The sequence below is a fragment of the Trachurus trachurus genome, assembly GCF_905171665.1.
Source record: "Trachurus trachurus genome assembly, chromosome: 6".
NCBI lineage: Eukaryota > Metazoa > Chordata > Actinopteri > Carangiformes > Carangidae > Trachurus > Trachurus trachurus.
In genome coordinates this window covers 24462138-24490076 of record NC_139897.1, presented here as the reverse complement: position 1 = coordinate 24490076, position 27939 = coordinate 24462138, and the positions used below count along the sequence as shown (strand labels likewise).

Sequence of the window (27939 nt, the reverse complement as noted above, 5' to 3'; positions counted from 1 at the left end):
CAAATTACAGACGCACATGCCAGTCTTAGAAAACAAATGGAGGGATGAAAATGTTTACAATATAAAGTTAGCGGTGCTGCTTCATTTTTGAACGCTTTGTCCGTGCACTTATTTTGAAAAGACGCCTAGATCCGTCCTTCTGTGTTTCCTGTGAGTACTGAGTGGACCCAGCAGCAGCAGCAGCTCCTACACGTCCAGTCGAGTCTGAGGTCGAGAGAGAACAACACAGCTGGTGACCCTGAGAAATGGCTGCTGCAAGTTTCAGAGACTGTGAGGTTAGTAAGAGGAAGCATTTGACTTGCACTGTAAAAACGAAACATGTTGGCAGAGACAAAGGAAAACGACGTGAACCTTGGTCCGAAATTAAAGGCGTGTGCTGCAGATATTCATGCAACCGGCGAAAATACTATGGCGACTAAAAAACTGTCATAACATCCTGTGTTAGCACATAGACCCGAAGTGGGGATGATAATTAATGAAATATCTACCAGAATAATAACTTTTGGGCAGTTTTTTTGTTTGTTTGTTTGTTCCCTGTTCCTACTAATAATGTCCAAAAGTGAAACTTGACTGTGTTGAATCAGTCGTTGACACAATAAAGGGACGCTTACATCAGAGTGCACAGATTTCCCACATAGAGAAGTTGCACTTTAACAACACAGCGTGTATTTGAATACAGTATCGACCATACACAGCATTATTATCTTTAGTCTAACACCTCTTTCTCTCACAGGCATGGAGGGCAGAGGGCCTGAGCATGTCCACCACCAGTAATGAGGCTTGCAAACTGTATGACGCCTTACTCACGCAGGTAACCATACTGTAACCTCCTTCCCACACACAGAGGGACATTATGCACATACAGAGTGTCATTTTGACTGCATACTATTTTAAAATGCACAGTTAACAACATAATCTCAATTGTGTTTGGCTCTTAGTATGTGAAATGGAGGAATGATGAAACCTTGGGAGGATTTGAAGGATGCATTTCTGCCATCCATGCAGCTGATCCCAACTTTGGTAAATAGTCAGATAGTCAAACGTCAATTTATTCCTTGTGCTGAGAAACTCTTTCAAAATGAATCGAAATAGGAGGTAGCAGCACGTTGTTAAAAAAGGAGATGGCAAAAAAAAAAATCAAGGTTAAGAATTTATGATAAAAAGCAAGGAAAAGATGAAGGTAACACTGCTAAAGTTATCTACTGCAGTGCAGAAATAACCTAATTATAAATCACTTGATGCCTCTGTATTGTAAATAAACAAACATCATAAGAGGTCAGCTCCTTTATATATTAAATTTTAGTTGGAGTCATAAATACACTGGGGTCATTAAACCAATATATAATATAACTGGGGTAAACATGCTGAGTAATCTAAACATATAAATAGACGGGACCATGACCTATAAAATGCATGTGCAAACAACAAGCATCGATGTGATTACTCATATGTGCAGTTGATTTAGGTGAACCAGTGCATTCATTTAAGTCGAAGTGTCCACCAGTAAAAGAAAAAGTCTTATTGGTTGTCACATGTTTCTGTAACTGTCTGCGCTGTCATTTATTTACCTTGAGCTTTGATCTTTTGACTGTGGGATCATAAAACAGAGGTTAATCAGTACTTGTCCGTCTTCAAAACTGAGCCAATTGGATGATTTGTGGTTCAGCTTGAGTATTTGATTTTTGTCCATGCTAGCTAATAAATCAAGCTCCTGTTCAGCATTTATTGATGCTCCCTAGAAATTGAAAGCAGCTTTCTGATGTTTCCTGCATTATAAACAAACACACAAGGACATAAACTGAGGTGCAGGCGTAGCACCAATTACCTTGCTATGATAAATTGTGAAAATAACATGTTACCAATCTGAATATATTGATAATATGATAATGATATTAATAGTATGGCCTTCCAGTGGCCTCGTGCCCTTTGGACAGAAAAACACTTTTTGCCAACTACTGTAATATTCAGTCCCTCTTAAGGCTGTAATTACATAAGTCTAGTCTGCACAAGAGGGTCATAGGACATGTTGCAACTTTTTATCTTAGCAGAAGCGCTTAACAAGCAACAATTATTGCCACAACCAGTTCTCTTTCCAGGAAAGCATGCCCAGGCAGAAGAGAAAACTGAGTTTAAAGCTAGTTCGCAGAGTTAATGTGCCACCGCCACCCCGTGATCTCATCAGGGCGCACAGTGGGACAAAAATCTTTGATAATAACTTTGCCTTTGTTGTTGGCCTATCTTGATCTCCGATTGCAGTTATTTTACTTCATTTCAGAAGAAAGAGAACATGTGATGTTTCATGTGAACTGTTATATTGTAGTGATAAAGAATATTTAAAGACCAGTTTGTTTGTTTGTTTGTTTGTTTTCCCCCCGGTAGTTATGGGCCATGTGATCAGCACAGGGCTGGAGCTGGCGGGAACAGCGAGCTCCACCCGGCTGAATGAGCGCCTGGCCAGCGCGGTGAGGCGAACAGTGGAGTTGGCCAACAGCCAGGACATCTCTCCCAGAGAGAGGCTCCATGTCAAGGCGATAGAGCTCTTCTCACAGGGGTAAGATACTGAGCCACGCTGCCATAGGGAATCCGGTGAAGACAGGAGGGTCAACACCAATCTTTAATGTTTAAATTGTACTATTATGACCAATCAATAGTCCATAACAACAAAATGAAAACACCTTTTTAGACTATTTTTGCAAATGTATTAAAAAATCATAAACTGAAATCTGCTTACAGATATTATAATGAAATCTTTTGATTGATGGGACATGGTTTAAAAGGGCGCACACACCTCTGTATGTAAGGCACCACAGTTCTGTCCGCATGTCGAGGAAAAAAGGCCAAGCCATGAAGTCCAAGGAAACTCTCTGCGAGGGCCTCCGCAATGAAAATGATAATTGAAATAAAGTGGCTCGACAGAAGTCAGGACAAGTGTAGAAAACCATTTCTAAAGCTTTGAGTTTCCCAGTAGCACAGAAGCCTCAATAACTTTGAAATGGAGGAAAGCAGCAGGACTCTGGTCAAGGCCAGTTTGGTCAAGGAGGTGACTAAGGAAGGACACAATGGTCGCTCTGAGAAAGCTTCAGACTTCTGCAGAGAGAGGAATGAAATCACTAAGAGGACAGTCCTTCCCTGCAGCCCTGCACCAATCAGGCCTTTACGGTGCAGCAGTCAGTAAGAAGTGTTATTAAGTACGACAGCATCTACAGTACATCTGCATCAGCAGCTGCATCTGGTAAATATTTAGTAGATTATATAATCACACAACAATTGTACGTACAGTACCATTGCTTGAATATAAAATATTCAATGAAAATTTTCTAGGAAGATTGCGTATTATAAAAAGCTATGTGCTGTTCATTAAACAGTTCAAGAATTTGTTACAAAAAAAAGACAGTTTCCACTGACTCAGTGTTGTTTTGAAGTCAGGTCTTCACTGCGCCCAGTCAGCATTCAGTCTCGGAGCAGATGAGTTTTGTTTATTACTACGCCAGAAGAAATAGGTTGCCTGTGAAAGAAGAACGCCGTCTTTTTTAGACAACAAAGGATTGCTAGAATTTTTTTTTTTATCTATTCTATTTTTCAACAAGCTGTTCTTTGTCTCTGTCAACTATATAGTATCAGACACAGTGCCACACTTCAGATCCACGGCATTCATCTACATTGTTTTCCAGAGACACTTAAACTGTAAATTTCATTCTCACTGTAGCCAGTGATATTTTTATTTTATCTGCAGTGTCACATTTCCCCAGGGAGCAGTCGGAAATATGGTAATTTGAGAAGACATTTTGTTTCTCAATATTGTTTTGGATGACACATAGGATTTTCTAGAGCCTCTGTAATTCCCTCCGTTCAGCACAGAGTATACTGACATCTTTGTCAGTCTCATGCTTCATTCAATCTGTTGTCCTTCATAACTTGTGCTCTTCTTTATCTTGTTTTATTGTAGAAATTTTCCCAAGGCCAGTGATGCATGGGAGGACATTCTGCTCGATCACCCCACTGACATGCTGGCCCTCAAGTTTGCCCATGACGCCTATTTCTACATGGGAGCCCAAACCCCGATGAGGGACTCTGTGGCCCGGGTGCTGCCCCACTGGAAACCACACATGCCTTTGTCCAGGTAAAAAAGACACACAGATTATTATTACACATTCTTACTAAAGAAGTATGCTGGGTAACTACACAGGCATATGAAAACTCAGTGACCTCAATATATTTGCTGAGTTACAGATATATTGGGAGTGATTGTGAGTTTTAAAACACTCCTACATCAAGATCTAATACATTATATAGCTAAGAGCAACACTGTACTTTCCCAGCTTAGGATAAATAAAGTCTATCTATCTATCTATCTATCTATCTATCTATCTATCTATCTATCTATCTATCTATCTATCTATCTATCTATCTATCTATCTATCTATCTATCTATCTATCTATCTATCTATCTATCTATCTATCTATCTATCTATCTATCTATCTATCTATCTATTTATCTATCTATCTATCTATCTAAACTGTATATTTAATCATGCAGTCAGCTGATGTTCAGTTGATCCATGTGTACTGTAATTCTGTGCATTAAAAAAAATCTTCGCACTATAATTTGTACTATTATGTGCTAATATAATGAATATCTATGGCATTGTTTGTAACTTTAATAGCTCTTAATGTTTAACAGGTCACATGAGATACTATCCATGAAGTATGGCAAGCAATTTAGCACACTAGGCGTCATGGGAGCATCAGAAACAGTTGCAAGAGATCTAAGTCAACTGTGACTTTGAAGCAGCTATAATCAATATAAACTATGACTATGATGAGAAAATGAAAAACTCCAAATACTCATGCTTAGCACCAGTCATCACATAGACAAGTGAACATAGTAGAGTATTATAGCTGCTAAAGAGTTAGATATTTCCCTCAGGAGTTGGAGAACAGTAACAGCTAAAGGAGTGAATACTGATGCACATGTCTATTTTCACACAATCATACCTAGGTATATGCTCATATCTTGTTTCTACTACCCCTAAAAATATCTGCCACTACCTTTAAGAATGCCTGTAGCATAAGTGTAATTTGAGGTACAGACAAGCATAAAAAAGAACTAAAGAAAAAAAAAGTAAGAGTGCAAGAATATATGCAAGGGAGATCATTAAAGTGAAACAAAGACCTGAAACGCAGAGTGCACAGTATAATTTACCTGTCAGTGTGGGTGGCTGTCTGGTGGATGTGAGAAAAGCAAGAGTGATTCAAGAGGAGTCTGCTGAGATGCTGCAGACAGTGACTGAATCGTATTGTTCAGCAATCCCACACCTCTTTCCTGTGTGACAACTAGAAGTGATTAAATTATTGTTTTCTTCCACATTCTTCCTCCAACCACACAGATGACTCAGACCAACAAAATCCATTTCCTGTTTTTTTTTTTTAACATTTAATGGTAATATTCAGCTCTTTTCAACAACAATGTTCTCAAGCCATGTCTATTATGGAGTCAAATCTGCAGAATTATGTCAAAACATTGCTACGGTGTAAATAAAAAGCCCACACTCCCCAAAGAGCAATATTTGTGTAGGCAGCTGTCAGCAGGATGAAAAGGCACACAAAAGTAAACAACAATCTAATAATTATGTTGACTTAAACAAAAAACAAACAAAGTGGCATCACTTCAAATCACTCCCATTTCTGTCGTTGTCATTGGTTGAGGCGTTTTCACAAAACCAGCGTCTGCTTTTCTAAGATGTGTCCATTTAGTAATGAGGTGTTTTTTGTGCTCTCAGTTATCTGAAAGGACTGTACTCCTTTGGTCTCCTGGAGACTCGCTTCTATGACCAGGCTGAGAAAGTAGCCATGGAGGTGAGATGCTTTTTATTCTCTCTCTCTCTTTCTGTTGTACACTCTGCTGCCATTACTGTGGCCCGGTGGTCGACTACTAGGCCATTTGTGCCTGTGCTGATTGAACTAGTTCGATTCGGCGAGTAATTTGCTGTTGAAGACCAGTAATAAGCAGCGGCTCATTCAAACCGCAGACCCTTTCTCCTGAATGCGTAATCCTGACAAGGCAGCTGTGACATGAAGGTCACTTGAAAAAGGATTGAAGGACATCATAGGCAAAATGAAAGATATAGTAACTGAGATTTAAACCTGCCATTATTTTTTTTGAATTGCCATTTTAGCCTGGTGTAAGAGCTATAATTTGTGGAGTGTATTTAAGTTACTTTTTTCATAGTTTTTGAATAAATATATTTGAATATTTATAATATATAGTTTTGAAATTCATAGGCTATACTTTAAAGGGATATTCTGGCATAAGTTTAACCCAGGGTCTAACACACCGTGACACCGACTCAAGAGATAAAGTTTGCCGACCGCTAGCTTCTCTAGTTGTAGAAACTTCAATAGCAATACACTGCTGTCTATTTCTCCACCAAGCAATGGCCATCAGAAAAGCCACTCATAGCCACATATAATGCCCATCAAACACCTGCTGGCTTTGTCTGAAAAAAAGATGAAAACCAAACTCACCCACTCTCCTCCAGTCGCTTGCTCGTCGTGGGGAAGCCCTGACGAGTTGATTACCGAGTGCAGTATAAAAGTAGGGAGTCCAGTAATAACGCTTAGTTCCAAAAATGCAGCACGCTTTGCTGACTGTGATAGTTTGAGCAACGCAACTCCGTTCATTTTCCTGTCAACACTTGCTAATTTATTGTTAGAAACAGAGAGGGAACAATGATGCATTCGGTTTTGTTTTTGTCTCTTTTCAGGCAAAGCCAGCAGGTGTTTGAAGCCCCGTATTATGGGTTGGGACACTATTTGTACAGTTGCTGAAATTTGGTGCTGTTCTGATGATTACCGTATATGTGGCTATCAGAGGCTTTTTTGATGGCGGTTTGCTGGTGGAGAAATAGACAACAGCAGTGTATTGCTATTGAAGTTGCTACAACTAGAGAAGTTAGTGGTCGACAAACTTGATCTCTTGAGGGCGGGTTTTACTCGGTGTCACGGTGCGTTAGACCATGCCGTTAAACTTACGCCGGCAAGGCGTGTTTTGTGTACTATGTTTTTGAAGTGTTCCTTTAATTTATTTTTGAATTAAGTCACGTAAGTAGATTTGGCTAGAGCTGCACAAGGAATGGGAGCAAACGTTTTTGTACAGCATGATGAGGATGTAATTGCCTTTTTTCTTAAAGTAAACTTTTATTTGAAACAGATCACATCTCCTCTTTTTTATTTGTGTATGAACACGGCTGGCTTTTGACACCACAAAGAAAACCACAACACCTGGTGTAACAATTTGAGTATTTTTCTGCATCTGTGTTCATTTGTCGTTGCTTCTTTTGAATTGTCGTGTTGCAGGGCCTCACTCTGACCCCAGACGATGCTTGGTCTGTCCACTCTGTAGCCCATATTTATGAGATGAAGGCAGAGGTGGACAAAGGCTTGAAGTTCATGGAAAGTAGAGAGAAAGACTGGCAGGTACAACTTCTTATGAATGTTGTTTTGTTTTTGTTTTTTTTAATGACAAATGACATCTCAGTAACACTATATAGTCCCGTCAGAGTCCACCGAGTTAAATTGCAAATTAAAATAGCCCTAAGGAAAATATTTGAAGTATGTGTTGTTTAATTCTAGGTATCTGACGTCCTGGCCAGTCATAACTATTGGCATTGGGCTCTATACTTCATCGAGAAGGTAAAGATTATAATGAGTTTTCTCAGTCAAGCGAATAATTGGCAGCAGGAGTGTTTGTGGAACATGTATTTATGATATCCTTCCCCCTGGGTAATTTGAAGTCTGGAGTTGATTATATTGGGAGATTAATTTGTGTTTGCATCTGTGCAACACAATCTATCAACTTTGCTTATCTCTCAAGTCTGAAGTCATTCAAATTTGTCTCTCTCACCTCACTCCTCCTCCACAGGGGCAGTACGAAGCCGCTCTGGAAATATACGACGCTCAGGTTGGTTTGTGTTGAGAGTTGCCATCGAAATGTTAATGGTATATCCATCTGAGAACACTCTGTGTCCTTTCAAGAGTCATGCATGTACCAGTACACAAGGGACTCAGACTAAAAGCAATGTATTGTGCTCCTGAGTCAAGAGGGTAAGTGTGAACAAGCAGAATCCAATTACGTTCAAAGAGAGGGAGTTCCAGAGACAGTTTGAAAGTAAAGCTCTCTGACATCCCAGACTTTTACAAGAACATTTCATAATGTTACTCAGGACTCACACAACAGACATTCTTACATCAAGTTAGATGATATCTATGAATGTTTAATGTAGAAAGAGTCGTCGTGTAGAGCGGGTTATATGCGCTTGTCACGTGTTCAAGGTGAATCGTGAAAATATGTCCTGTTTTTCCCCTTAGGTATTCAGACGCTGTAAAGCCACAGGATCCATGTTGGACACTGTGGATGCCAGCTCAATGCTCTGCAGACTGGAAATGGAAGGTAAAGCTGTGCAAGTAAAACATCTCATTAAATTAAGGACATTTTGAGGAGAGTTTTGATCTTCCTCTCCATCTGTCACACGGTATGTTTGGACGTCACTGATCAGATTTTTAAAGGAAGGTTAGAGAAGGAGGTTTTTTAAAATGACACTAATTGGCCTTGCATAAATGCTGCAACATTTGTTAACATGTTGCTAATGTGCCGAAGGGCAAGTGCAACATCTAATTTAAGATAATTTAAGACAGTATGGTCTTAAATGAACCTGCTAATGAGGTGAGATAATTCCAGTTATCATACCTCATTAATCTGAACACAAGGTGTTAGAAACGGGTGTAATTAACAGAACCTCTGACCATTTTTTTTTCTCAAAGTAAAACGGTCTAAATGAACCTCTAGATGTTTTGAAAGTGTTTTTATACATTAAAAGGAGCGTTGTAAATTTGAGCCTTGAAGCTGTGCTTGTGTTTTGCGTCGATGTACCTTTCAGGTGTGTGTGTAAAGGATCGCTGGCGAGAGCTGCTTCAGGAAACGAAGCCTCACACCGACGATCACGTGACCTTATTTAACGACCTCCACTTCCTCATGGCGTCACTGGGAGCTAAAGAGAGTGGGACTTCTCAGCGTCTGCTTGAGGGCCTCCAGGAATTGGCTAAGTAAGTTCCGCACCATTTCTTCCCTTCACTGCACACCTCGACACTCTGCCAGCCTTACGTAAGAGCCACCCAGGCCTTATGTAAAACAGAGACAGGAACAAGGCAGAGCGTAGGATGGAAAGAGAGAGAGCGAATGCAGTCTGATAGAGAATTCAGAGCTGCAGTCCATCTCACAGACCAGGGTCCACCCTCTGTAGCAGATGTTGCACCAGCAGCTGCTGCCTCTGTGGAGTTTCTGTGGTTAAATGTGTTCTGGCATCCTGACCACGAACAGCCTGTGCTCTGCATTCGGTCCAGAACACAACCCACAGAAAATCTGCCATTTGAAAACCAGTCCTTTTTAAATTCTCATGGTTTCTTCCACCATTACATAATGTAACTCAAGTCACAACAGTTGGGGAACAGTGCGCCTTCGGGGCGAAAAGCAGCTCTTAAAGTCACTTCCTCAGTAAGAAACATTTTTTTTATTATTTTTTTTTATCCCAAGCTCAGCTCTACTTTGAATCATCAGGCAAACCAAGCAGATATGTTAAAGCTCTGCATTTATTTAATCCCATCACTCACATATACTGTGTCACTCTTATTACCTTGGTTTGGAAGGATTGCACAGTTTTACATAATCCAAATTTTGCCATAATGTAATTTTACAGTCGGAGACAGTGACTCTAAGCATGAGCTAATCCAAGAAAGCCTCACAGCAGTATGGAAGCTCTGGCCTCATGGTGAAGTGAATTCAACTCGGATATATTCATGCCTTTCACCGTTCAGTGGAGTAATGCTCTAATACCCTTGTCAATCTGTCCAAATAAACCAACCTGGAGCTTTTCTCTAGATTTTATTGATTTTCCTTCATCTTACGTGAAAACATTTTAATTTAAATGAAAAAAATCACATATTAGCATCATCTTTATCTTTCATGTCAGTACTTTTCCTCTCTCTAATTGCCAGGAAGGCGGTTGTCTGGTCCTTGAGGTGCAGCTACCTGCAAGGACTGCGTTTACGCTCCCGAGTCCTTCATAGTCAGGGAAGCAGTTTGTGACCTGTGTGCTAAAATTCTCCATGAATAATTTAATTAAAATATATATTTTAATATATAAAAAACCAAATGCATGTTTCTGCAGAAAGAACTACACTCTCATTTTTATTAGTAATTAAAAATTCAACATGGTACTTTGGGGGATATGTACGCAGCCTGTTGTAAATTACTGTCAGGGACGCCAGAGTTTGCATCATTTTTTTAATTTAGCAGGGTACTTCCTGAGACTACGGCTGTAAATGAGCTCAGTCACAGTTCAGCTGCTTTGCATAAAGTGCTGCCAAGTTTAGATGTGACACCTGACTGTCTTCACGTGTGTTTTGCATATCTTTTGGGGGGTGACGTTGATAAGCGTGTATTCCTGCAAAAAAGGACGTCTGTGGGGATGTGAGTTGAAAAGTCTTGATATTTTCAGTGCAGCAAAAAGAAAAAATCAGTGATTCTACGGTGTATGAAACATGAATGTGCGAGATCCACAGTGAAATCTTTCCACTATATCTCTTCAAACTGGACCTGAGCTGCTATGAACCTTTAAAAGTCTGGAGAATCACATATTTAAGCAGCAGACCTCTGCAGGAAACGGAAAGGTAAAATAACAGGTTGTTAGGTTTTTGCTCCTCTGACCTGTGGTGTGATGTTTTAAGAGCTCAGGCAAAGCGATTTTAAAATTGTAGTTTGTTGTGTTTTCCTCTCCTTCTTTCATAAAACCTGGCTTTAGTCTCTGTGCTTTTGTAGGTCTGACAAATGACTTCACGTCCTCTTATCTGTGATGTTAAATTTCAGACACAGGTTCCTCTGTTACATTGGTCAGCAGGGAAAAACAGGTGTATATTTGTATTCACACCATATTTTAAACTGGAAAGCCTTTAAATACATAGTGCATGAAACCAAACATTATTTTCACCTGTGCTGTTTTATCTCCCATTTTATCAACTTTTATCAAAAAACAACAGCAAAAGGGAAGCAAATACTTAATAAAATCACCAATTGCGTGTATTACATATTGGTGAAAAAGTTTGGTGAGATTTTATCGATGTGCAAAGATAAGGATCATATTTGTACAGAGATAGCCTATTTCATTCTTCCACATTTCACAACCCCAGTTTCTAAACCCTCCAGCTGTACCAAGAAATGTCTTTTTCTTTCACTATAACACTACTTTTCTTCGCAGGGAGCCAGGGGACAATCAGCAACATCAGCTGGCTGGGAATATAGGTGTACCAATGTGTCAAGCTATGATTGAGTACAACCGAGGCAACTACGGCAGAAGTGTGGAGCTCCTGCAGCCGTTACGCTACCGCATGGTGCATATAGGTGGCAGTGACGCTCAAGTAAGATCCACGGAAATACGGTGAAAACTCGAAGCAAACAATAGATATAAAACAAAATCAAGCCCACGGTGAAGTGTTGATCTCTGCGCACCTTTGAGAACCCCTTCAGCCTCGAGGATTTACTTTCTCTGGATATCATTGATCACATTGAATCGAGTTTTCTAGAGTAAAGCAGAAATCCCTGTTGGTGTGAAAATAGGCCAGAGGTGAAGAATGCTCTACATACATAAGAGCCTTTCAGTCTATGAACATGCTACATGGAGTGAGAGCGTGGGGCACAGTGCACCATTGCATGAATAATGAATCCCTGTGATGGATGCTGATGGATTTTATGTCCTTGGTGTTCAGAAACCCATTCCCCAAGGTGCAACAGTTTACATACTGTATGACACAAAAAAGGTGGAAATTCTCTATATATACTGTTGGAGTGGTCTCGTGCTTACTAATGGGCCCCTGTGCTGTTGTTTGCAGAGGGACGTCTTCAATCAACTTCTTATCCACGCAGCCATAAAATCAGAGAGCAGACACCACCAAAAACTTGGCAGGTAATGTACAACTGGGATTTCAGAGGCCAAGTCTTTTCCGATTTGAGTTCTGTAGATCTTTGTCATCCATGTCTGAACGTGAATTCAGATGACAAGTGAAAAGAAATATGTTGCACCATTTAAACCTCTGGATTTCATCATTTTGGTCTTGTATGGATGGGGCTGTTGTACATCGCAGTGTTCGCCCCGGCTGCTGGGGTTTCCTTGTGCATGCAGAAATACAAGCTGTATGCTCGCATTATATAACCAACTTGCTCTGTCTGTACACCATGTTACACTTTCATTATTGATCAGGTCAGCCTCTCAGGGTGTAGTTTCTCAGAATCCGCGTTCACCTGTGTATCGTCTCGTGTTTTTTTCCTAGATCTCTTCTGGTGGAGCGTGATGCCGCGAGGCCAAACTCCCCCCTGACCAATCGACTGATGCAGACAGCTCTTGCTCTCCATGCTTAGAAAGGTTGCATGTTGCACCCATGAGCAGCTCCCCATGTAAGAATCATCAAAGTAACATCATGATGTGATGTGCCGGTGTGTGGCTCTCAGAGATTTCTAAACCAACCTGCAGGAATTTTACACGGTTGTCAGGAACCTTTTACACAGTCCTGAGCTGGGTGCCATTTGTGATTGCTGAGCCGTTTAACTTTGTAAACTTTTTATGTCAACTAATTTGCACATATCTGAAGGTTATGAGCCAATATTAACCACATGTTGTCAATTTGCATGATAAGTAGCTGTCAAGTCTAACCAAACGCTTTATCTGAGTTTATTCTTTTTTAAGCAAAACAGACGCCTCTAATCAGTGTCGATGACTGTGACTTTCTTCTTCTTCTGATTTTTATTAGTAAATGTCACATTTAAATATAAATACTCTTCTGAGATAAAATCTTCATGTCAATATCAACACAAAAAAACCATTATCAAAACCAATAAATATACACTTGGCACTTTGCATGTGAATGAATATTTGAGTAACACCATAAAGTGCACCACACTTGTATGCCCGGGGGCAACAGCACGTTAAGAATAAGAAATGTACTCAAACATTGCAGAGATACAGTCGCAGTTTTATAAAAAAAGATGTCCTTTTAGATGTCAGAGGAGCTGAGCGGAGTACTGTAAGTTCCTTTCTTCCCCTCGTCTTCCCCCTGCGTCGGCCCAGTCTCACAACACTGAGGTAATCTCATCTTTGATCTGAGAGATCAGGATCTGGGACAGCACGATCCCTGCAATCTAGAGGACAGTAGCAGCCACTTTAGATTACAGAACAGACTCTCGGTAATTGTACAGCGTGCGTCGAGCATCTCAAGGTCCCTCAGAAGGGTGTCGCAGTGCTCATTTGGCACTGGGAGGAAAATGTTTGGGAAAATTAGATAAGACTGTTTGGATACTCACAGTGAGAACACACACATTTGGTGGCAAACACAGCTTTTAAGTGAACTCTTCAATAATTAACAGTTTGATTTAAATGTGGCTTGTTATGCCAACAAATCTAGTAATTGTGTTTTAGTAAGGACGTGCACGACAAAAGAAGATAACTTCATCAAGAGATTAACCGCGCATCAGAGCAACTGGAATACTAATGCAATTGTTTTGACAGGAATCATGGGTAATTCACATGCCTCTCTCTCTCTACCCAATCACTGGGGACCCACTCACACAGATATGAGAGCGAGATGGATCAAACTAAAAGACCCAGTGACAAAGCTGCACGCTGTGCGGGAATGCAATGTGACAGTACCTGAGTCATTTTGATAAGTAAGTCACCTTATTATTTAGCGACAGCTCCTGATAGGTGCTAATGTGATTTCATGGCCAATCTAACATATTGACTGGAGTTATTAGCATGGCTTAATGCTTTGGGATTTGCGGCGGCGCTTTGTGCAGCGGTGCGCCAATGAATGGGAGCAAAACCGTCAGTGTCCCACTGTGTTGGACACATGATCTGAACATTTATCACGTGTAGACTTCTGCCTCACACATTTAACGGATCTAGAACAGTGTAATGAATGAATAATGTGCAGTTAAATTTTCATCATCCCTTTGTGCCTAGTTATTGCTGTCTAGGTGTAACTCCATTTTAAATCAGTTATATCCCAGCGGCCTCATATTAATCCACACTTATGCTTTGTTATAGAATGTTATTTTTGAATGACGATGAGGTTATGCTATGAGACAGGTTGGGAAGGGAAGGGGATGAATTTCTAACATTGACTAGATGTGTGTAGGTGCAGGCTCTTGACTGATGAAGCGCTGCTCAGACTATTTCACAGTCACGTTCCAAATGCAGCGTGCAAAGCCTGACTGTGAGGTAGCAGGAACCATCAATATGTTGATTGCCACACTCAATCTGCAACACCTCCAGTTGATGCCTCTATTGACTTGTATATGTGTGTGAAGAGAGAGGGAGCTTATTTAGGACAAGATTAGAGTCATCTCTGCCCTGAAGTGTCGTCAGGTTCCCAACGGCAAAGGACTGTCGCCTCTTTAAGCCCTACATAGCTTGGATTGAATAAGTCTATGTGTGTGTGTGTGTGTGTGTGTGTGGTTACCTGAGGCAAGGCCAGTCCCAGGGCCAGAGCACCCACCAGCAACAGATGAGACTCGATCCACATCACCGCCTTGTCTGCACAACCCACTGGGTAGATTGACTTGTTTGCCTCCAGGAAGTTCTGGGTTTGAATCCCAAACCCACACATAGTGTTAATGACCGTCTGTTGTAGCAGATAGACAGAGGCAAAGGCACACACAGAGAGAGAGAGAGAGAGAGGGAGAATGTCAGAGTTGTAAAGATGACCTTGATTTCCGCTGAAACCTGATGCGCTGGAAGCACTTTGAGAGGATGTTTCTCACAGGCTGCTGCCGTTGCACATATCTTGTGTTATTTTGCATTCACAAAGATATTAGCCCCAGTGACAGCTGAGGGAGAGTTTTGTCGAGGCCTGACAACTACAGAGGCTTGGAATTAAAGAAGGGAAACAACAAGAGAGCGATACATCTGAATCCATTTGATGTGACAAGGAAGACTACTCAAGTAGTCCCTCAAGAAGAAAATGCAGTTGCGGGCTCCAAACAGCAGGTTGCAGCACTGCTTCAGCTCTAAAAGTGTTTGCAGTAATTAATTGATTTTTTTTTTTCCCCCCATGTCGAAAAAGGTTGCTGTGATCTGTTTCCCGTGTAGCGTGATGTATGATCAATATTAGTGTGATGGATCTACATGGACTCTTTAGTCCTCTGTCTTCACACTAGACTAGAAGGAATTGTTAGCGGTGGCTCTGCCAGATGTGCAGCCGCGTGGCTCCAGCACAGAGAGGCCGACAAGCATTTCTGTGTGTGTCCTTGTGTGAGCGGGAATGTGTGTATTCATGCATGCATGAGTACACTATTTACATATATACTGTAAGCATGCATCCTCATCTGCACACACTTCATTACTTATGTATGCACATTGCACAGGCGTCTATGTGTGGGCGTGTGTGTGTCTGTGCATGTTTGTGTGTGTGTGTGTGTGTTGATGCTGGCAAAGACAAAATATCATCAAATCTTCATGAAAGAAGATTAGAAGATGTGAGATCTGAAGCAGGTAAATCACAGACCCTCAGTGCTGCTCTAAAGGCTGCTGATGTTCCTGCATGCTGCTGCATGTCAGATAACATATCAGCACTCTGTATATGCTGGATAGGTCAATTGTATCCCACTTGGTTAGCCTCACCTCCTTATTGATGTAGTTTGTCTGGCTCAATCTGAGAGACTTTTCCCTTGATGATTTTATCCTTCTGAACTTTTTTTTTTTTTAACATTGATTTATACCTGCAGATGTAGACATGCTGCTGTTAGCTCCAGGCTAAGAAATAAAGCATTTGCAGTTATTGCCACGCTTATCTTATGTCTAAGTAAAGTAAAGCAAATACATCTCTCCATCCACAGAGCCAATTCTTATATCGTTCTGTAGCTCATTTAGATTCTAGTGCTTTTATAACATTAGTTTCCTGGCATATCTTCTAATTAATAGCTGTTAATTGTGTGCAGGCAGGGGTGGGGTGTATTGTAACACTTGAATGAGTGACATCAACACAGAGATAAACTGCTGTTATAACCCCCGTTCAGCCCGATGATCAGGAAATTGAGATTGCCATTTTGTTCCTCTTCATTCATTCTGGCTGAAGTGTTCAGTGTTTGGCAATATCCGGTTTAGGAGGGACAGTGATTTAGTTTTTCTTTACCCAACCCAATTAAATCAGTGCAGGTGATGTATCTGTTCTGCCACCGTCATTATCATTATCAGTCAACGTGGCAGCTGCAGTAGCGATTGCAAGGACCAGTTAACATGTTTTAAATTTATCAAAGTAAAGAGATTTGGTTTCACTCACTTGTTTTGATCTCATCCACAGTTTTTGTTGTTTTTCTACTATTATTTTTTAAATATTATTCATGGAGTTAGCCAGCTATGTAGGAAGCTGATGTCCCCGGTTTCAACACTGCATGCTTAGCTCCGATCAACAGCCACAACAGCAGACTTATTTGAATTGCAGAACAAATCCGAGAAGCGGGCAGCAGTTCAGATGTTCGGATCAGGCTTCAACACTCGGTCCGTGCTAAAAACTGCAGGTGCCACATCTATTCAGAAGTTAATTCTCTCCTCTCTTGTAAAACGATGCACATCAGGATATCAGCACCGATCAGCCAGAAACATTCAAACCACCAGCTGTTATAGGATCTCCATGTGCAGCCAAAAAAGCACTGACTCATCAGGAGTGTCCTTTTTTCACCCCCAGCATATCGCAAAGATATTCAATCAGACTGAGATCTGAGGTATTTCTGTTCCTCAAGCCCTTCATAAACAACTTTTATGGCCACTTCCATCAGGGGATACCATTTCCAATAAGGAGTGTACTTGCACCACAATAAATGTTAGCTAGGTAGTATTCGTCAAAGTAACATCCAGATTAACGCCAGGACTGAAGGTTTTGCAGCATCACAGTGCATCCCCTCCCTCTGTCTTCAAGCTGCCTTATCCTCCCCTGGTAAATGACATGAATGCACCAAGAAGTCAATGTGAGGCAAACTATAAAAACACAACTCGCATCACAATTCAGCCCATATCAAAGTCACTCAGAGTCAGATCCTTAGACCACCCACTGATACTGAATTCAACACATCAATTCACTGTTCACTGCTGCTTTGAATGTTATTCATTTCACCCTCTTACCTACTGAGCCCTGTAGCTGGTCAGTGTTTGCATTAGTCAAACATGTCGTACCTTTTTCTCTGTACTGTAGGTGATGCAAGGTAAAACTCCAGTTTCTAATTTTAGTACTGGACCTGGAGAAGAACTTACTGACATCGCTGGGTCTGGTTTCAGATCTCATACATCAACGACACTTTGTGTTCTTAATGACTGATACATCTGCCAGTGTCTGCACAGGGCACTTCTTGTTCTGCTTCAAATTACACTCAAATCTCTTTATATAGCCAAGAAATGCAGTTAAATGGGATACAGCCTGATAGAAGAAATCTTCATAGTTGAATTTGTTGTTACAGTTTGATTATATTAGTGGATTGTGTATAAGTTTTTAATATTGGAACCAAACAAAAACACACACACCTCTCCAGGAACAGGAGTGCAGCACGAGTACGGCACAGAGCAGCGCTCCGTACTAGGGTTTGTATCTGTACAATTAAAGTAGAGGTTCCAAGACCAGTCTGTGTAGTTGTTCCACCCACAACACTTGAACTGAGTGAAGGAAAGAGAGAGACGGAGACAGAGAGAGGAGAGAGGAGCACAGCACAGGTATATATTTAGAAACACGGTCCTTCATTGCTCTGTACATTCTGTCAGTCTTGGGCTTCTCCCATGGGAAAACCCAGGCTCACAAGTTTGCCAACGTGTGCAGATGGAAGAGAAATATCACATGAGGAGTCTCGCAGAGTGCAGGAACTGTATGTTTACATGTAGCCTCTCATGTGGAAAACCCTCACTGAGGCCAGAATAACAAACACAAGACATAACAGCTCTGTACTCACTAGCTGCGGTTTCTTGGTTTTGGTCCCCAGACATGTTCAATAAACCACTAGCTCCACTAGCTGTGATCAATTTGTAGACTCATGTGTGATGTGGATACCAACAGACACGAGCACATCCACTCTAGCTAAGTGAAATTGGCACGAGCACCTCTTTCTGGATGTAATCCATCAGGTTCTGCAGATCCAGGTCATCTCTATAGTGCACGATGGCTTTCTTCACAAACTTTCCTAAAGCATCCCGAGTCTAGGAGAAAAAGAACGTGATGAAGGTGTTAATTCACTGAAAAAAAACTTTCATATGAACTTTTTAGGGGAAATCTAAATGGCAAAGTTTTAATGACTTCATTAAAATGGCCATAGGTGCAATTTTATAACCCGTCTGCTCAGGTACTCAGTGATATGGTGAAACTGGCTCAACTAATTACCTGGGCTGCATATGGATAATTGAAAAATGCAAAGTGAATATATTATTGTCATGTCCATATTAAAATAAATATAAATAATAAAAGCCATAGTTTATGTGATGCTGTTTGTATTATAGGCGCTTGATGTGTATGTCAATAAGAGAAGCAGAGACTCCTGCTGTGATATGACGGCTGCAGAAAAGCAGAGTAACGATAATTAAACCATTCATGCCGTTTTTTGGATCAATTCAATCCATGCATACCAACCGCAGAGCACATATGCAAGTTTTCCACCATTCCAGCAGTGTTGTATAATTGTCTGAACTTACCCATTTGTTATTATAATGTGGCAATTTTCATCAGCTCCACTCGAGCTGAATAAACAAAACCCAGATGAAATATAAATGAAATACATTGATTTGATTGAATAATTTGTAATGAGTATTTCAGACTAAATGGTTGATTCAGACATTAAAACTATGTGCTACTTAATTCTGTTAGCGTTCATTCTTCATTATATTATATTCCCTTTCAGCATATTATAGGGCCTCACTTTGTTAATATTTAGATTTTTCTTTTCTCTCATATAAATAGAAATTTGAAAAAGGTATTAAATGCAAATTTCCATCCTTTAAAAAAAAATTATTCTGAAAACAGGGGAGGGCTGTGGTTATACAGGCTGAGTTCAGATGTAATGTATGCTAATAGGAGCAGTGTATGCTAATAAGCTGCTGAACTTTAAAATTTTATTAAGCTTGAAATGAACTTCTGTTAGCAGTTAGCTGAAGGCTCTCTGCATTGTTCCTATCACAGCCTCGTATTAGAACAGGTTATATTGATAAATACTGTGAGCTCTACTAGGGAAAAAAAGAAGAAACATTATTTTTTATCCTGAAGTGTTTTTACTAAATTTTGTTTGGATTTTTACATTTTCTCGTCCCCTCCCTCTGTGTCTGTGATTCCATGTGGTACAGTAAGCTCATGGGTCTCCAAGCCCCCCCACCCCATCACACCTCCCCATGTCATTAGCGGCAAAGTCTCCTTCAAGGGATCTGTTGAAATGGAACATTTGGTTCCACTTTGAAGTGCCGAAGCATTTGAATCATTTAGCGAGGAAGGATGCTGGGAGGCTTGTTAAACTGCTCTGTTTAGCAGCAGGCAGTCCGAGTGCTGACAGAGAACACAAGGGAGAGGAGAGGTATCATCAGGCACCAGACACCTCACCACGAGACACCGATGTCAGGGAATGTTGCCACCACCACCGGCTGCTCTGGGTGTGGGTGGGTGTTTTTTTTATTTTATTTTATTCTCCATGGAGAGCCCTAATGGGATGTTACTGTAGGAGATAAGTGGATGCTAGAGGGAGGATCCTCTCCATCCCCTGGCTGCAGCCTCTAAATCAGTCACCGTCGGGGTCGTATTTGGGGCTCAAACATACAGTATATAAATGCACATATAGATTTATGTGCAGCCACTGACTGGGCTATCTGTTCTCATTCAGAGACAGCTATTTCTAATCGGTGGTATCCTAACCTATAGGAACCAGAACCCCCACAAGTGTGTAGACAGTGATTTATAATGGGTTAAAAAGAGAGTGCTTGACTAAAATCCATGTATAGTCTTTGTTCTTTCTCTTTAAACTTGTTTTTCTTGTTAAATACGTGTCTGATTATTCTTCTTAAGGTATTAGGAATATGTTTAAATATACTTATCTCTACAGAGTACAAATTAGCTGCATATTGAATATCTCAAAAGCCCAAACAAAGTCTTTCTAATTGTTTACTTTTTTTCGATTTCTGTATCAATTCAGTAAATGCCTCTACACAACATGTGCAGTTTCATTCATTTCTTTTCAGCTGTGGTATTATTCTGTGGCTTTACCACTGTAAACGGCGGAAAAAACTGCATGGAGCAACATGTATAGAATTGATGCAATGTGAAGGCCAGTGCTTTCAATTAATAAGTCACGAACGAGTAGGGGAAAAAAAGTCATCACCACCACTCTCGCACCTGGGGTGTTATACTTGTAGATTTGTCCTTATCTGTGGTCATCGAAGCTGGAACTATGCCAGTTAACAGCAACGGCAATTACAGCAGGTCAAAATTAGCTGTAATAGATATAAATAATGGGCAGAATGGGGAATTATTTTATCATTTAGCCTGATTTTCTCCACCAAAGGCGTCCAACAAAAGTGAAGGATTTTTTTTTTTTGGCGCTTGGTGTTTCTTGATTGGTTGTTGAGTACCCGGCTGAGGATGATCCAGGTTGTAATGAACTAGAATTGAGTATTTTAGAGTCCAGTCACTTCAAGGCACCACATCCTGGAGAGAACAAAGATGGATTTCTCCTACACTACTCACAAAAGGTTAGAGATATTCGACTTTTGGGCGAAATTTCAGACTGCACCTAAAATTCACTAAAACCTTTACAAGTGATTTTAATCTGACCTTCTCACTTTGAATGCACATGTCGTACGGTTCAATTTTTCAATACTTCTAACATAACATGCTATTCACTAACAAAGTAATTAACCACAAGCGTCACAACAAGTGTCTGATCCATGAATCGACCACTAAATGTTCTGGTTCAATGGCAGCTTAATGAAACAGTCCTCCTGATCCTGCTGTTCACATGACGTCAAGAGACCAAGACGACACCTAACGATCGATCGACAGGACCTGGCCATGTGAGGTTTCAGATGGGAAATGTCCACTGAGCTTCAAGTGTCACAGAGTGTCATCAGCAGATTGATCAAAGACACAAAGAGACTGGAAGAGTCAGAGAAAGGCTGAGAAGTGGACGTCCTTTGACCACAAGACGACTTACTGACACACTGACAGATTTTGTTTTGTTATAGGCTACCCACCCCTGTTGTTAGCTTTTGTTTCAATAAATAGTTTGAGATGAAGAAATTACCACTCCATACTTCTACTTAAAGGAATAGTTCACAAAAAAAATCTGGAGACCCGGGAGGCCGGTTCGTAGTCCCAACAAAATCCTTATATGAGAGTCAATAGCGCCCGACACAAAAAGACCATAAAACTACACAAAAACCTTGTAATCTTACCCCTTACTGCTCGCCTGCTGCAATCCAAGTGTCCTGAAGAGATAGCCCGCAGTTTACTCGAAACAAGGTCATTTAGGACATTTTTACAGCCTAAACAGTCCTGTAGGACTCTGGCGTTCACGCGCCCCATTCAATACAGGACTGTTTAGGCTGTAAAAATGTCCTAAATGACCTTGTTTCGAGTAAACTCTGGACTCAATCCCTTCAGGACACTTGGATTGCAGCAGATGAGCAGTGTGGAGGAATATTACAAGGTTTTTGTGTAGTTTTATGGCCCGTTTTTGTGTCGGACCCTATTAATCTCATATAAGGATTTTGTTGGACTACGAATCGGCCTCCCAGGTCTCCAGATGCACTTTGAGAAATAAAAAAGTACTCTGGAGTATTCATCAGCATGAGGGTGAGTCACTAATGACCGAATTAAATTTTTTGGTGAACTATTCCTTTAAACGGCCTACTTTAACGATATAGCCTAATATCACTGCAGCATGAACATTTTTCCATTTTCCATAAATTTCACGCACAAATTGAATAACCCTAACTTTCTGTGAGTAGCGTATGTCTGACAGTGATAACAGCGAGGGGTGTTACATCTCTCTCTGGGACGTTGTTCGGCCACGCCTTCCACTTCAGGGTCTCCCAAACCTGTTGAGAGAGAACAAGTGGTTCTCTCCCCCTCTTTTCTCTGTGTGTGTGTGTGTGTGTGTGTGATTGTGTGAGTGGAGACAGGTGTGCTGGAGTCGGAGCAGATCCTCACCAGCTGCATCCCATCATGTAATCAAGACTTTTACAAATACCCAGCTCTTCCACCAGCTCCACTCTGCCAGATCGTACACTCTGCAGCCAATTATTAGTTGCAACACTTGGAGCCATAATTTACCACTTCTTGCTTCTTCTTTTTTTCCTACATTGGCTTTTCTCCTCTGAGACGACTCCATCCCTTTTCTCCATTCCTCTCACGGTCATGCCTGATCTGTCTTCCCCACCTCGTCTGGTCATGCCTTCTGTTCTGCCTCCGCCCTGCTGCTCCTCTCTGGATCCCTGCTCGACTCAATCCCCCTCAGATCTCGCTCTGGACCTGCTCCCACAGCCCTTATAACCGCCCCGGCCCAGCCTTTAGTTTCCAGCTCACAGCTCCCGGGTCAAGCTCCCTCCCCCGTAACCCCGCAATCCATCTTTCCCACAATAAAAACCTTGTAACTTCATATTTGTCTCTTTTGGCCTGCGTCTGCACTTCACCTGTTCTGCTGCCCCCCCTTCAAAATGGCAGGGTGAACTTAGTACAGGCACAGATTTTTATTTTATTTTTTATTCCTGTGGTGGCGGTTGTAGTATTTATGTGTGTTTTTTCTGTGTCTGTCGTATGGCCCAGACATTTACAAGACTTCCCCCCTGTGTGCTCAGCGAGCCCATCTGTGGGCTCAGATGCCACGCCTCATTAAGTCCTATACACTGTAGTTTACAAATGTAGGCCTACTGTACAGACTGGGAAAGAATACACAAAATCAATGGGAGACCAGGCATTCGTGGTCAGTGGTGGTGTCACGGCGGAAGGCAACCGAGGCTTAACTGTGCCCTCATAGCGACTTTATATCATAGAGTATAAGATTGTTGATGAAGAGGCAGATACCTGATCAGAGTAGAAGAAGCCAAGGATTGCTATGGCCAGCTGGGTCAGGAAGACTAGCGTCAGGCTGAAGGAGAACTACACACAGAAAAAAAAGAAGAAAACACATGAGATAACACAGTCTGACTGAAGACAATCATAACTGATGATCAGATTTGTTGTTGCACACAAATGTAGCGAAGACTTGGCAATGGATTAGATGTAATTTCAGATAGCAAAACACAGCGCCGGTGTTAGTAATGTGTCTGTTGTTTCTATTACTGTCTTGAGGAGGCGAATGTTCTCTCGCAGGGCCCCGATGCAGCCACAGAAAGTAATGAAGAACATGACCACCCCCACAACAATTAGGATGACAGCTGGGTCGATCAGGAACGTGTCCCGCACTGTGTCTGGCAGAAAGACAGGAACATAACAGCCTGTTTAAATGTCCATCGTTCTCTATTCCTGCCTTCACGCCCTGACTGCCTTTCTTCTCCAATTTCTAACCTTTATTTAGATTAATTCCTTCCCTTTAAACTATATTTTCCTGATTTTGCATCCCCTCGCTCTTTCACTGGCTGCTTTCATTCCCTTAACATATCAATGATATGTATGTGGATTATACAGGATATAAAGGCCTTATCAGTGGGATGAGCCCAAATTAATCCTTTTTGTTGTCCGCCACCAAAAGAAATGTGAAAATAATAACAGAGGTGAGCTAAGGATAAGGATAAAGCTAAAGCTGCACCAGCCCACTAAACATGACATGTTATTGCCTGTAGGGGAAGCTTAACAGGTGAACAAATACAAAAGGCCAAGTGTCAACGGGAACACAAAATTGTGACGGCATGGACACAGTTGGATGGGTATGATAAAAAAAACCAGGCAATCCACTCTCTGTTGTTATAACAAAGGATGATAGACAGTGTCTGCAGACTAGAGTTTTGTACCTAAATGTTGAAGAAAGTCAGTCGTTTATGTACCTGTAGCTTTCTGGACTTTAGCATACACCCCGATTGCAACAATCAACAAGGAGAAGACCTGCGGGGGAAAGAGAGAATTTATTCTTGCAGCGATTTAGCCACATCAGGACTGGACTGAAATAGCACAGAAAGCAAAAGACCTTCACATTCTCAGAAAACGCAGCATCACATATTTGCACAGTGGAGCACAAGCAAGGATGAGATGCGGTCAAATATATTGTTTAACATTTTTGAAAAATGCACCAACACAATCTCTGACCTATAAGAAGAAGAAGAAGATCAATGCCACTCTTATGTCTTCCCATTAATAATATGAAGCTACTGTAGCAGCTAGGGATGAATACCTTATAGGTTAGCATAAAAAGCACAGAGGGAAGCTATAAGCCTTCCCCTGGTTACAACATCCATCTTTTCCTCAGCCGTTGTTAAACAGCCGATCTGCATTGTGCACTTCTCCTGGATTTATTAACCTTGTTACATGAAAAATATGTTTCTTCCTGTTTTTGTTGCTGTTGTTTCTGCACAGACTTTGTTTGCACTGTCGAACCAGTACAGGTGTGATCAGATTAGCAAATGATGAGTCTTTTTCTCTTTTTCTCAGGTGCTGAGTAAGCAGAGCCCCTGTAGCCATGGCAACATTGCCAGTTTTTGTGTGTGTTTGCAGTAAACAAACAGATGGATGTCAGCAGGAAAAAAAAAAACATGATAGAAACAATAACAACATATGGATCTTAGCTTTATCTCAATATGGAGGGTGTTAATGTTGAGATTCATTTATATTACAAACTGTGTAATGCAGCAGGAGCTACAGGATTCAAACCTTTTTTTTTTCTTTTTACATAGAGTGTCGTCTCCGTGTTGAATAAAACTTGACCTTGATTAGAGAATCAAGATTATTAACCTATCCACTCACGCTTTGCAGAGTCACATTTTATATCCTCACAATCGCAGCTGGACGACAGGTAGCCTAATTATTTTTTTTCTTTCACTGTGATGAACTCGGGCAGAAGAGATAGAAAGGAAGAACGAGAAAGAAGCAAGAGGTGTGTGTGAGGGTGTTGATCTGTCTGAGACTTTGCTAGAAAAAAAAAAAAAAAAAAACAATCTCCGTGTGCAGAGTAAAATATTGAACACAAAAGAGACGTCAGCAGCCCACACTGTGCTGTGGATGAAGGGAAGAATACCTTTCTTTCTTAAGGTGGCAACATCCTGGCACAGACGTTCATGCATGCACGTAGGCTACTGTAAGCAATAATATTTCGCAAGTGTAAATAAAGCTGCTAAGGATGTGTCATCTATATTAACCGTATAGCCGCACAATGAAACAGTGAGGAGGTTGGAAAGTAGGTGGAATTACAGCTTTCCTGTTGATTGCATTGTCAACACTAATTTCCCTCTTTTCCTTGATTGTCTTTCTCACCTTGAATAACAATCTGGATGACTTGGCTTTCATTTTCCAGCCTCCAGATTCACACACGTTTTCCTGATTACTAATTGCGTGTGTGTGTGTCTTATGAGCGCCTCTGTGTATACCTTTTTGTCTGACCCACGTATAAACATGGATTTGTTTTTGTTTCCGTCTGAAAAGCCTCTATCATATCTCTGGTGGTCATCAGAATCCATGGTTTATGGCATAATTTGCTACGTAATAGGTGTAATTTTTATTTGGCAGGCTTGATTAAAGTTTTTTTTTTTTTTTTAAATGTGCTCTGTTGAAGTAAATTGTCACTTTAAAATATGTTTCATTGCTCTCTGAATCAATAACCAGCCTTGACGACAAGATACTTGACAAAACAAAAGCCATCGATGATGCCCTTTCCACTTGAAACTGAAATGTTTTCAAGATTTTTGAAAGCACAGTCATAAGTATTTTATTATTTATTAAATTTTTTCTGCCTGTTGTGTAGGAGGGTACGCACCTGCAGTCCCATTTGTCTGTTTACCATTGTGCGTGTGCTCATGTGAATATGGGTGGTAGTGTAACATTTACAACAGGAGGCGCACACACAGTGAATGTATTCCAGCTCTGTTCTGAGGCTTTTCAAAGGGATGAATCAGGCTTCTCCCAGCAGATTGTGTGCGGAGGTGAAAGCCAGCTGAACTGAGCCGTGGGGACGTGGGGACAAAGGCCTGATGGATTAGGGCTGCAGTGTTCACTTCTGAGCCCGTGTCTGATAAACAAAGTCAACACGGGCCGGTGTGTGTGTGTGTGTGTGTGTGTGTGTGTGTGTGTGTGTGTGTGTGTGTGTGTGTGTGTGTGTGGCTGCTGCAGTTATTGCTGATTGGCTCTAAACCCAGTCAGAGTGTGTGGTACAGTGTTTGCCACCTCGATGTGTTTATGTAGGATTGGATGAACAGGGATATGATGGAGATGTATGAACTTGATAGCTTTACAGATGTGATCTGTGTGCTCAAAGTTGTAATATGGTAGAAAAACAAGATACTGTAGGCTACTCACAAAGAGGCTTAACCCTGTGTGTGTGTATGTGTGTTTGTGCATGCGTGTGTGGGCGCAAAAGTAATGGCTGATAAGAAAGAAGAGCCTGATCGAAGTATCTTTTATACTGTACCTTTGTGAATCTTTCTCTACCAGTCTTTTGGTCCCTAAGTTACATTAACAACCAGAAGTAGAGCTTTTCTAATTTGAGTCTGTGTTTATTGATCACTGTTTGCCTTTCAATTTAACCATTCCCTGCTGGAAAAAACAGCAGGATGGATTTTCTTTTAGGCCCTACTAGCTGGGTTTTTAGCAATATCAATAAACTAAAATGCATTTTATAACTATGCAATTTAGCCATTTATTTACTAGTTCTAGCCTTCATATTAAACCGCTAAGTGTTAGCCATTTAACCATTATAGTCTAGCTAAATACTGCCTTTATTTCATCCATTGCAATTAGCGATATTTCCATTACTGTTAGGGATTTTAACCTGGCTAGAGTACTGTAAGTATATTAGTTGCCCTCAGCTAAGTATTTTATCCACTACCTTTTGTTAAATATTAGCTATTTTTCTCTCTAGCTACATAATTTAACCATTTATCAACTGCCGCTTTAGCTTAATATTCCAACTATTTATCCATTAGGCCTATCTTCAGTATTTTATGATTTATGGATTGTCTCCCAATCATGGTAGCAAAGTAATTGTTCTGTCAAATATTAATATGATCTTGTATCCAAGTTATTTCTCATGATATCAAATGATGGGTAATATATGGAAACATTTAAATACCACCAGCAGGTGTTTTATACTTCAGGATGAGTCATAACTGAACTGATTTGATATGAATGCACCTCTCAATATTATGAATAAAGTTATATCTGGGTAATCTGGGTGTCCGTATAAAACTGTTAAATGGTAACAGCAGGGAGGCTGGGTGCAGTTCCAGATACTATCTGAATTATATTTCCCTATTTATTATTGATAATCCTTTTCCCTTTTCCCTTTTTAGTTTTACTTCCTTTCTTAGCAGACCTGTGTTTTGGAAAAGTTATACAGTAACTCGCTGATAGCTGGTGTTTTGTGAGCTCAGAAATATTAGGAATATTTAATGTCCCGGGACATCACAATAGCTTTGTTTATGTCAGAGCTGACCCATAGCCTACTACTGGAAGAACAATAATTCAACAGTGCAGCTCTACTCACCCAAAACAAGAAGCTGAAGAAGAAGAGAAAATATCTGATCCATGGATTGACAAAGGAGAAAGTCTCAGCTCGGTTCAGATTCAGTTTCCGGTCCATTGTTTGTTGGTGTTCTTACAGTCCGACACGAAGATTTAGAGAGAATTTTACTTCAAAACAGTCCTCGGACTGAGCCCCACCCCGCACATACTCGGCCCACCATG

General features: G+C 40.8%; 2 protein-coding genes across 3 annotated transcripts; one reads left to right on the top strand and one right to left on the bottom strand.

Moving 5' to 3' along the window:
- The first annotated feature begins 212 nt into the window (after positions 1-212).
- On the top strand, positions 213-13052 carry ttc38 (tetratricopeptide repeat domain 38). Its single transcript, XM_083974555.1, has 14 exons — positions 213-275; positions 734-811; positions 939-1020; positions 2380-2551; positions 3947-4120; positions 5781-5856; positions 7357-7476; positions 7633-7692; positions 7922-7960; positions 8368-8449; positions 8937-9102; positions 11310-11469; positions 11941-12014; positions 12379-13052. Exons 1-14 carry the CDS (start codon positions 246-248, stop codon positions 12464-12466), a joined length of 1401 nt encoding a protein of 466 aa, XP_083830681.1. The 5' UTR covers positions 213-245; the 3' UTR covers positions 12467-13052.
- On the bottom strand, positions 12807-27939 carry tspan33b (tetraspanin 33b). 2 transcript variants are annotated; one of them, XM_083974557.1, is made up of 8 exons: positions 27740-27939; positions 24096-24153; positions 23395-23522; positions 23137-23211; positions 18183-18278; positions 17616-17744; positions 14563-14724; positions 12807-13243 (listed from the first exon to the last, which is right to left on the bottom strand). In XM_083974557.1, the coding sequence occupies exons 1-8, from the start codon at positions 27833-27835 to the stop codon at positions 13175-13177; spliced, it is 813 nt and encodes a 270-aa protein (XP_083830683.1). In that variant the 5' UTR covers positions 27836-27939; the 3' UTR covers positions 12807-13174. The 2 variants fall into 2 exon arrangements, with proteins under 2 accessions (XP_083830683.1, XP_083830682.1); XM_083974556.1 differs by lacking the exon at positions 12807-13243 and having other exon boundaries at positions 13416-14724.